The sequence below is a fragment of the Barbus barbus genome (assembly GCF_936440315.1).
Source record: "Barbus barbus genome assembly, chromosome: 8".
Classification (NCBI taxonomy): domain Eukaryota; kingdom Metazoa; phylum Chordata; class Actinopteri; order Cypriniformes; family Cyprinidae; genus Barbus; species Barbus barbus.
The window spans coordinates 14,092,879-14,104,634 of NC_136736.1; the positions used below are offsets into that span (position 1 = coordinate 14,092,879).

The window sequence follows — 11,756 nt, forward strand, 5'->3', positions numbered from 1 at the left end:
TTGGCTGTTATGCTTGTTTTGTTGACCTTGGTTATTTTGTATTGTGATTTGTCACCAGTAAATAGAATATGTTTTGCATAAAAAATACATAAATAAAAATGGCCAATGTAAATTGTATATAAGCAAATCAGTAAAAACACAAATAAATATCAAGATAAATCTGCATTCTAATTGGATTCACCTTTATTTGCTCAAGGATTTGCATTTAGTAGTTTGGTGTGAATTTAAAAAGTTTGAAACATTAAAGGGCTAGTTCACCCAAAAAACTAAAATTCTGTCATTAATCAATCACCCTCAAATCGTTCCAAACCCGTAAAACCTTTGTTCATCTTCGGAAAGCTCTCGGATTTCATCAAAAATACCTTAATTTGTGGTCTGAAGATGAACAAATGTCTTATGTGTTTGGAACACCATGAGGGTGAGTAATTAATTACAGAATTTTCATTTTTAGGTGAACTATCCTTTTAAGAAATAAATAGTGTTTTTGTGAAGAATCATCTGAATAGTTTACTGTTACATGAAATGAAGGCGGTACTTTTTTTTTTCTGAAAGAAGTTTTTTTTATTATTAGATGTATTTCGGCATGTTGAAATGACATTAAATGTTTCACTAAACGCTGGAGAGAATCCTTACTCTCATTGGCTACTGCCTCTGTAGTAGTGTAGTTTTTTTTTTTTGGTGATGCGAAGAGCAAGAATTTGACAGTGGAACACACTTATTACCAGGATTTACCAGCAGAGACAACATTGGCAAAGCAAACACAAGGTGGAAAGTTAAAAAATGTGCTTCTTTTTTCTTGGAATTAATTATTCTATAAACTGTTCTCTAAAACTCAAGTATGAATATCATTTAGCTACATAAAACTCAGAGACAATTATGCTGAACCATGTCGACCGAAATTACACAAAACAGTCATGTTAATGCTAGCTAAAATATTACTCAATGCACCTTCAATCAAATTTTTCAAAAAATGTGTTAAGGAAACACTTTACATTTAAATTAATTTATAATATTGATGTTTCAGGACACATTATCAGAAAAATAAGGTATTTTTAATACAGTATTACAAGGTAGCATATTATGTCTCAATATAAGTAACGTACTAATGAGCAACATTTAGGAGTAGATGATGTACAAAAATATACCTTTGAGGATAGACTCCTTCCCCAGTTACAAACAATTTTACCATTTTTTTCTGACAGGTTACCAACAAAGTGGCAAAGTTTTCAAGGTTTTAAGCAGCATTTGCACAACAGTTTTAGCATGAACTTTTACCAACAGACTTTAACCAAAAATAGTACAGATAAAAATTCTGTCGAATTCTCTTCCTACACATATACAATAAACCTGTCCTGCATTTGAATGAATATGTGAGGAGAGTTACTCTTGTATAAGCCCTTCTTATTGCCTTTTATGTGACACCATACTTCAGGAGAGAGCTCTTATTGATAATGCGGACTGACAGGGAGAAAAAAGGGGGGAAATATTGGGTTGGTGCTCCGTTAGCACCAGTCATACTTATAACAGACTGTACATGGTATGGGAAATATTATTTTTTTAAATCAATCACAAGTAGCAGAAAACCAAATAAGCGGCTGCATAACTGTAAGAACTGATCTATCTGTAAGCTGGAGTCAAGACACCAATGGAATGGTTTGGTTCAGTAATTTGTAATTAGGTATGAGATGATACTATACCAATGACCACATGCATGTCCAGGCTGACCAGATATCTGGAAATCTCATATCCCATTCCTCTGGTTCCCCCTGTAACTATGGCAACCTTTCCATTCTGCTTGGGCAAATCTGGGCAAGACAGGAAATTAATTAAAAAAAAAATTAAAAAACTAAATACCTAAAAAATATATGTTTTACACTGACACGGACTGACTTTGTTTGGGACATATCCGTCCCTGTTTGAGTGTTCTTGGATGTGCTGTGGTCTCAGGGATCATTAAATGTAGAAACTGCATCATACACTGATGTACTAAGAACAGCATGACCTGCTTATGTGATAAGCCGACTAATGATGCTATTCCTTCACTCTTTTGCTTTATGGATACTTATTATTATTAATAATAAATGAAAAACAAGTGCACTTGTGCATTTAAACAGATCAATTATGACAAACACCATCACTAATAAACAACGTTACTTTTTGTTGCCATTTCCATGTTAAAATGAGTTATTTGCCAAGCTTACATTTTAAACAAGTCTTAAACTCAGTATTTCTTAATCATCTCTCACATATACATACATATATATATATATATATATATATATATATATATATATATATATAGCTAATCCTGTCAGGCTTCAGAAGATTTAAATATTTCTGATACAAAAGACCATTGTGAGGATGGATTTGAGTCTAATCCTTTTGCTTTGCGCTGGGACATGGTTGCCCTTTAACAGTGAGAAAGAGCCGTCTAAAATTGCAAAGGAACAATCTTAAGTAGAAACATGTGATTAGTTTGTGATGATGCAGAAATCACTGAATCTCTGGCAACACTAAATTACCCAGAGTCTGCTATAAATTAAATTTCATATTCCTTAATAAATGAGCATAAGTATGTAGACTATAATTTAAAGCCAGCATTTCAGCCAGAGGCAAATTAACTTAAGACATTTAAAACAAATACATTATAAAAACAGTACATTTCTAACTATTTAAGTGAACATCTACATCAATCCATATTATGTAATCACTTTTAATGAAATGTATTATAAAGTGTCTTTATAAAAAGACCTCATCTTTGGAGTAAATAGGTCAAAGGTTACAGTCGGCTATGTTTAGATAACAAATTAGAAACATGTTTAAACTAGGCCTATTTCTTTTGGGTTTATGCATAATCACAGCCAAGTTAGCTGCCATAGTATACAAACTTAAACAGTTTCAATATCAGTATGTATAAAAAAGTTAAAATAATAACGTTACACTCAAAACAACAACAACAACAAAAACACTGCAAACTATCTCTCTAATCTCTCCTTTACTGACTTTTTTTTTTTTTTTTACTCATTGGAACAATCTCAGTCACCATCTTTCATTACACCTTTTACCATACAATAGAAGTGAATGGGGACTGTCATTCAGCCGTATAGGCTAACTAATCTTGCGTTTATCAGGAGAAAAAACAGAAAGAAAGAAAAGAATATCATACTTGTTGTGAACAACATGAACGTGAGCAAATAAAAGCCGAATTTCTGTTTTTGGATGAACTGTCCCTTTAAACTCACTTCTCACAAAGCGATTCTAAACGCTCCCAATCTCCACCTGACAGCTCCTAACTACTGAATACCTGTTTGACAATAAAACAAGCGCCCGTCAGATCACTACACATCCGTGACCATAACAAACTCTAACCTGGCAGGGTGAAGGATCTGTTGAAAAGCTGGTATAAAAGAACTTTGACGCCGTCTAAGTAGAGTCTGATGAAGCCGAGGATACAAGGCAAAAGCCACCACATGTTTGAAGATGACAGCGAGTGTCTCAATATTTAGGCTCCGTGCTGAAGTACAGCAGGATGGTATCAGCTGTGTGCTCGATAGTTCCGCTTTCTGCGTCTATCACTGTAGACACACCAGAGACTGGATGCCCATTAATGGGGAGTAACCACTACAAGAAAAAAAAAAAAAAAGTAGCTTGTGAAGATTACCAACAAACGTTTAAGAAAAGTAAATAGTGCAATCTACGGAAGCCCATTTCCACCACGGAATAACTAATGTAATCGCGGCTTTAATCTCACAGTTTTGTCTTTTTTTTTTTTCCTCTCTCTCACAGTTCTGAGAAAAAAGTCGGAATTGCGAGATATAGAGTCAGAATTGCACGTTTATATCGCTAACATTTTTACTCAAAACTGCCAGAATTAAAGTCCGAATTGTTAGATAAAAAGTTGCAATTGTTTTTGTTTTATTTATTTTCTGTTGTGGAAACGGGTTTAATACAGCCTAGTTAAGGGATAGTTCACCCAAAAAATAAAAACAAATAAAAAAATCCAGTTAGTCCGTTGATTCAAGGACGTACAGTGTCCAGTTTTCTATAAAGTCGACGATAGTGCCAAATATTGAGTATGACCTGTATAAATTTCCTTCTTCTGTTGAACATAAAATAATGTATTTTGATGAATGTGAGTAACTAAACAGTGAAGGATGTGGGTAAACAGTTGCTGGTTCCATTGACTCACATAGCATAGCATAAAGCGTAACATAAATAAATACATACATACATAAATACTATAGTCAATGGGTACCAGAAATTATTTGGTTACCCATTTTTCAAAATATTGTGAAGAAATTCACAACTTGAAAATGAGGGAATGATGACAAAAATGTCAATTTTTAGGTGAACTATCCCTTTAAGAGATACCCTGAATAAAAAGGGGGCCAGTGCAGATCTAATAACTAGAGAGCTAGCTAGCCAACATAATGTAGATAGATACCCTGTAATAAAATTTCATGATAGGAAATAAGATAAAATTGTTAAATTTAACCGAACTGTTTTTTTTTGTTTGTTTTTTACAGTATTTACTCAAAATTCATAATTTACTACTTGCACTATTTTAAAATGCCACTAGGTGGAATAACCTTCCCTTGGGGGGGAACATTGTCAGTTTTGATTTTATGATTACCTTAATTGGCCAGTTGGGTACAGTTATCAGCCATGCAGATTAAATATTGATAGACTGATAGATCAAAACCTCTTATATGTCATGCAATGTTATTTTATGATGTATGATGCAAATGGTGATATAGGCTATTCTGTAGGCCTACGAGTATCCTTTTGATCACCTTCCAGCCCATTTCCCCCCTGTAAATTTCAGTTTATTTTATTTATCATTTATTATATATTTTTTTCCTTACATTTCGCAAACTGGGGAGACCCTTAAATTTAACACTTTACATTAGATTATTCTCTAAATAAGTAAAACTGCAGTACTGAGGACCCACCTACCTGAATGTTTTAGATGTCTCACTAATTAAAACACCTGATTCAACTCATCAGCTTTTTAGTGTGTTAATTATCGAGACCTCTAAAACATTCTGGGAAAACTGGAGCTGGGATATAGATGCGTCAGATGTTCTTGCGCCATTGAATTACACAACACGAGATGTGCTTTTGGAACATTCTCAAATCTTGCTGGATAACAAGGATCATCAGGTTTTACTTGAGGAGATGCCAGATTACCAGCTTAAGTTCTGCTGTCAATTACCAAGACATTTTGAAATTCATGTTCATTTTGCAGTTAAAATTTGTCATGAAAATAGCTATGTTAGCGATGAACCGAAGATCTTCTAAGTTTTAGTTTATATAATATGTTTAGTAGTAGTGTGTGTGTGTGTATATATATATATATATATATATATATATATATATATATATATATATAAATATTTGTGAATAATCTCTTGCTGTTTCACTCTATATTCTTGGCACAAGCAGTTTTTATTTCTGTTGGGAGCAAGGCTTTTATGTAGCCTACTGTCATACAAGGCATATGTGTGCCATGAAAACCCCTCAAGAGAGAGAAACGCAAACCTGGAGCTCAGCTTTGGTGCAGTGACAGCAGGTTGTGGAGAATCCTTGATGTTTGACTAGTACTATGTAAACAGACATTTTCTACTGGAAGTGCTCTCAGGCCTTATAAGTAGGGATTTGGTCTGAGAAAAGAGGCTGAATATCTTAGATTGTGGAAACTGAGCACCAGACAATTCTTTCTAATTTTGTTTAGAATTAAAACCTGGACCTGTTACTGAATTTTTTTATGTTTGAGGATTCAGGGGAAAAAAAGGAAAATGTTGGACATGGGTCCAAAGAGGCTGAGGTGTGACAAAATGACAACTTGGTTTTCCACGTCGGCACTCAGGATTTGTCCTCAATTTAAATCAATGCCACTTATCAAAAACGAATAATTACGTGCCATTGTGACCTGAGGAGCTTCTGCCTTGCTTCCTCTTCTTGTCTTCATCTCTTTTAGCAGGCAAGTTGCTTTATCCTTTCAGGGCCAGCGAGGACGCTTCCCCTGAGCATGTTCTAATACTGACCTGAATCCCTACTCACACTCGTTCTTTCCAGAAGTGCTAAGCCTCCAGACAAACAAGCACTCACGCATAAACTCGATCTTCTCTCTCCCTCTTTTCCTCTTACTCTGGATGCTGGATAGCAAAACAGCTGTTGTATTTCCCCCTTCAGAGTTTGTTTGTATCTACAGACTCCTTGTCAGAATGCATTCAGAACAACAGCACTTTTAATCTGGGAGCTTCATCCCTCCCCCATCTCTCACTCTACCGCTTCTTATTTTCTCTCTCTCTCTCCAGTTCTACTGTTCCAAGAACGGTTGTGTAATTTGTTACATATGCACACATGTAGTGTAGTTGGCATTCAGAGCATGAGTGAAAATTCTGTCATTATTTACTCGCCCTCATGTCATCCAAACACAAGACTTTCGTTCATCTTCTTTCAAACACAAATTAAGAAATTGTTAATGAAATCTGAGAGATTTCTGTCCCTCATTTGAAATTCCTGGTAACCAAAACTTAAAAGCTCCAAAAAGATCATAAAGGCATCATAAAATGAATCCACGTGAATCAGGGGGTTACATTTTGTGAAGATCTATACTTTGATGATTAGATTTAATTTAGGCTTTTATTTACATCTAAACGATGATCTAAAAACATACAGAGAACACATCACATACTGTAAACACGGAAGCTCAAATGTGAGTGGGTTCATATGGATTGATTTTACAATGCCTTTATGATCATTTCAGATCTTCTAAGTTTTGGTGACATGGACTTTTAATGGAGGGACAGAAAGTTTCAGGTTTTATTTCAAATATTGTAATTTGTGTTTTGAAAATTAACCAAAGTCTTTTGGTTTCGGAACAACATAAGGGTGAGTAAATGATGACAGAATTTCCATTTTTTACTAACATTAATAATAGTAATGAAATCAATATGGCATTAGGACTTATTTAATGTCACCTCTCAGCTTCACACTGTTATTGATAGTGGTTTTAAGGCATGAATATAATGGGTAGCTGTGTTACAATTTAATACATTTATTTTTCTGTCCTTGACAATCATTGAAAAATATGTACTGTATGTACAGTATGTATTCATGTATTTATTTATTTAAAACATACTTATATGAATGGAACTGGTCATTTTGTAAAGAATACAATGATACGAGAATATCATTTATATACATATATATGTATATCATTTTAGACAGATTCCTCTTTCTTTGTCAAACTAATAATAAAACCACCTTTTCATACTTTTCAACCTCCCTATAGGTGTCAAAATCACAGTTTTCTGCTTGTCGCACACCCAGACTTTTAAACTTCAACAATGAAAATACAGTTTAAAAATAAACTTATCTTGTAACTGTTAATGTACCAGAATTAAGCACTAGTAAAATAATACATTATAGTATTTAATGTGAGACCACTATCAAAATTACTTTTTATGCTAAATATAGCTGTCACACAGTATTGGTGTCATTTCCACCTCAACACTGTACTGTCTCTTTAAAAAGTTTGTGTGAAAGATTGTTTAGGTGGTTTCTATGGAAATGTTCAGTGACATCAGAGCACATGTTGGACATGGAGGGAATTAAAATTTTCATCAACAACAAATTAAGAAAAATCAAGGTAAATATTGCTTGATCAGTTAATATATTTATTCTACGTCATTTCCAAACATGCTGTACCTTCAAGGGTGTTTTTAAAAAGCTAAAAATAGTTAAATAAAAGTATTTTGCATACATGAAATGCTAAGTATCAATTCAAAGCTAATCAGTGAATCTATCTTCCATTTTTTGACAAAAAAAAAAAATACAGAAATGAAATTTCCACCACACTGCCCTCTGTGGTGGAAATGACATTTATGGTTACAAAGTACAATTGATATGTGATATGAGTGTGATGAGCTTAAGACTTTTTCTAATAAATATATCTGCTGTTTCTCTACATTCACGTTAATTCATTGTCATTTCCACAACACCCTGTCATTTCCATCACCACACACAAGTTATATTTATTTTCTAATAACCTCCAATATTAAATTTCTGAGTGTGACAGGTGTACAGTTCAGCATTTGGTCCTTAGGGCAGTTAATTTATCTCATTGACAAATGTATAATTATTGTACATTGTGGAAAAACTGGTAAAACTAGTTACAAAAATGATCTTAGACAAATCTTGAGTGGCATAAGTTATTCTATTTTAAATAACAGCTGTATATTGAGATGTGGTGGAAATTACATTTGTTCATTGCAGGTCAGAAAAAAATGTAAAATACTAACAATTTATCTTGTAATCTAAGTTTGTCCTCTTATAGACCTTAAAACTAGACAAATTATGTAAACTTATGAGACTGTTACGTGACTTTTGAACTTTTAGAAGTTTTTTTTTTTTCAACTTCAAAAGGCTAAAAGTGCCCCTAGTTGAAGAAACGCACACACATATATATATATATATATATATACACACACATACACACACACACATATTACACGCGCGCGCACACACACACAAATAATATACACCTAGAAGCATTACATATCAAATAGTTTTTATTATCATTATAAGTTTTTTTCTTTTTTTTAAATTCATATTTAATGATTTTTATATTCAGCTGAGGAATAATACATCTTCAACAAGCACAATGAAATCTGGGTTAACTACAACCCATCTGCCCTTTATTTGTCCTTCAGATAGGAAATGTAAGCGCTTCATTGGGTTCTTGTCGGTATAGCACTTCATTGTCAGTGATCTGGGTCTAGCGGTCCTTTCTCAAGCTCACTTGCATATGTGACCCAGGTTCGAGGGCAATTTGGCAGCTGGACGCGCTCATGATGCGCTATGGTGACTGTGCTGCTGACACTTGAGATTCCTCTCACGTTCAGAGCGGAGTATTAATCGGTGAGTCACAATGCTCGTGGCGTGAAATTGTAGCCGTTTTGCAAAAGAAAAAATATTATATTATATTATATATATATATATATATATATATAGGCTACTCTAAACAATGGAAACGATAACGCATAATCAAAGCTTGCCGACTATGGAACATCTACGCTGATTATGGGCTATACCTTAGTAAATGAAAACAAAAGGAACAAATATAAAGGCGTGACTGTAGCAATGAGCTCTTACTGAATCTCTTCATAACGAATGGCTGAAGGCATGAACCAAATTCCAAACGCTCTCACATCTTAAGCGCACAAGAGGCGAACCACAGGTTTCTATGGCAAGCCGTATTATCGCGTAAACCCAACTAGTAGCCTATTTTTTACATTTCTGTATTTTCATCATGTATTCGGTATTGCAAAAAACTGAATTAAAATTAGCCTTTCTGGCTTTACATATAGGGTACAACTTGGCTAAGGGTCCACCTTAAAAAAAAAAGTGCTATTCATTGCGCCTAAAATGTATTATTGCAGATAAAACAAACAAACAAACAAACAAACAAACAAAAAACTTGTATTGAACATTAATGGAGCAACAGATTTTGTGTGAAAATAAATCATTCAAGTTATTTAATTTGTTTAAAAATCTTATAAACTTATGAGTTGGTAAGAGGGGCCTTTTACCCACACACACAAAAAAATGTCTTAGTTAATACTTGTTCAAAACAATCACTTTAGCAAAGTTTGTACTATTTTCTGCTTATTTTGAAAAATAAAATAATTAGCCTAATTTTTGTTCAATTAATATATGTTAATATAATATATGAAAATATGCTAATATAAATACATTAACATTTTAAATATTTTAAAATACAGAAAAGTAAAGATTCTGAAAGTATTGAAGGAGATCCAATAATAATTGAAAATATATTTACAGTAGTAACAACAAATGATATTTTATTATATGATATGATTAATATCATATTTTTAAATATGATGGTTTCATTCTAAACATGGTGATTATTTCTAATATGGACACCCAACATAATATATGATGTTTATCATCTGAATCTAAACATGTCATGTCAACAAAGTCAGCGATCTATTAATTACCATGTTAATTACTGTGCGCCTTTAGACCCAATAGTGCTTTTTACCCAAAATACCATACTTTTACATATTCTTTTGTTATTTAAAAACGGTTGCTTTAATTATTAATCAGAAAGATTAATTTGTCAAAATCTAGGTTAATTAACTTTGTCTCAAAATATATGCATTAATTTGAACGATTCTCATTTGCTACTTAAATCTACAACATTCTAAGGACACTGATGCTGTGTTAGTGAAACTAAGCAAATGAAGAGAATGCAAGACCACAGATGCTGAAAAATACGTAAAATATTAGATCAAGTAAGCACAGAATCAACTTTTCACTGCTGCCCGCGATCGTGTCAAAGATCAGATAAATATACAGGTGCATCTTGAAAAGCGAATGTTTTGGAAAGTGCTAAGCCATGTTTTTGTGCCATCTAGTGGTTTAGATGAAAATAAAATGAAAGGCGCCTTTTACCCCGGGGTGCCTTTAGCCCCATTGTACCCTATAAATAAATTCTAGCTTGATAAATGTTACCAACTACTGGTGACAGATACATGAGTATCCATTTATAAATAAGTTCTAATATAACTGAAATGGATAACTATTAACTAATGAGATTTACTAGTAATCCTGGGTTTGGAGGGATTGGAGTATAGCTTCAATTCCAATCAAACTCACCTGAACTAAAGTAATCACTGTCTTCAGGATTACTAAAATCATCCAGGTAGGTAAACTGGGACAAGCTTGAGCTAAAGTGTACAGGACGATGGGACTGCAGGATTGGACAATCCTGTTCTAGCTGAAAACTGGAAAAGGAGGCAGCAAAAACTGAAACAATTTTCTGTGATAGTTGACATATTATAAAATATAAAGAAATGAATGGAAAAACTGCATTCAATTTGTTGCCACTAACAATGGAATAGCCTTGTTTATGTAACTGTTGAGCAATTGGATAAATTCTAGAACATAAATGAGTACTAATTGAAAGCTCTACTAGTGACTAATGTAATATGGAATATAAATATAAATACTAGTATCCATTGAATAGTTACTAGTGGAAATTGAAAAATGTAGGCTGCTTGTAAGTATCGAATTACTCGTTAGTAATTATACATACAGCCTGAAAAAAAATAGATGCCATTTAATTTAAAGGCATAAATGTTAAATAGGCTTGCCATAGGTTTCCATAAACTTCCAGTGCGATTAACTGGTAGCCTATAAGATTTTGCTTTAGTGTATCTGACAGCAGAAAAATAAGACATCCATAAACTGTACACCAAGCAGGCGGCACTCAGATAATGCCATGCTTAAAAACCACTGGCAGCCCTCGATATCATATCTCAACTTTTATTGTTCATTTTCGCTCATAGCGCAGCTGTTTTTGCTCACTGCTGTTTATTTGGGAAGGTAAGAATTGAATTTATGAAATGGATACAGTACTTGCAACTTAATGAGAAAGCAAGTTCTTTTATCATAAATGGCAGCAATAAGTCCACAAAATTTATTTTAAAAGAGAATAAGATGAAGTGTTGTTCCGCCTATCCGAGTCCCTGATTTCAAATTCAAATTAGTTTAAAAAACTCAAAATTTGACATATGGAATGATTTGAATTGGTATGCGTCTACATTAACAGGTGGAAGGAAAGCAGATCTTTTCAATGGTTACCGACAGCCAGTGAAGCGCAACACGTTAGTGGAAAAGGACACCCCAATCAATGTCAGTATATATAAAAAAATAAATAATAT

General features: G+C 33.4%; 1 protein-coding gene across 3 annotated transcripts in view; it reads right to left on the bottom strand.

Moving 5' to 3' along the window:
* The window catches only part of LOC306873903 (polyprenol dehydrogenase-like), a 39,521-nt gene extending 35,922 nt beyond the window's left edge, over nucleotides 1–3,599 (bottom strand). For 2 of the 3 annotated variants that reach the window (XM_079423441.1, XM_079423443.1), the window contains exons 1-2: nucleotides 3,370–3,491; nucleotides 1,698–1,805 (exon numbers count right to left, since the gene is read on the bottom strand). In XM_079423441.1, the coding sequence (XP_079279567.1) occupies nucleotides 1,698–1,805; nucleotides 3,370–3,472 (211 nt within the window). In that variant the 5' untranslated portion in view covers nucleotides 3,473–3,491. Of the gene's footprint in view, nucleotides 1–1,697; nucleotides 1,806–3,369 lie in introns of all 3 variants that reach the window. The other variant, XM_079423442.1, reaches the window with a different exon arrangement.
* Nucleotides 3,600–11,756: the final 8,157 nt, after the last annotated feature.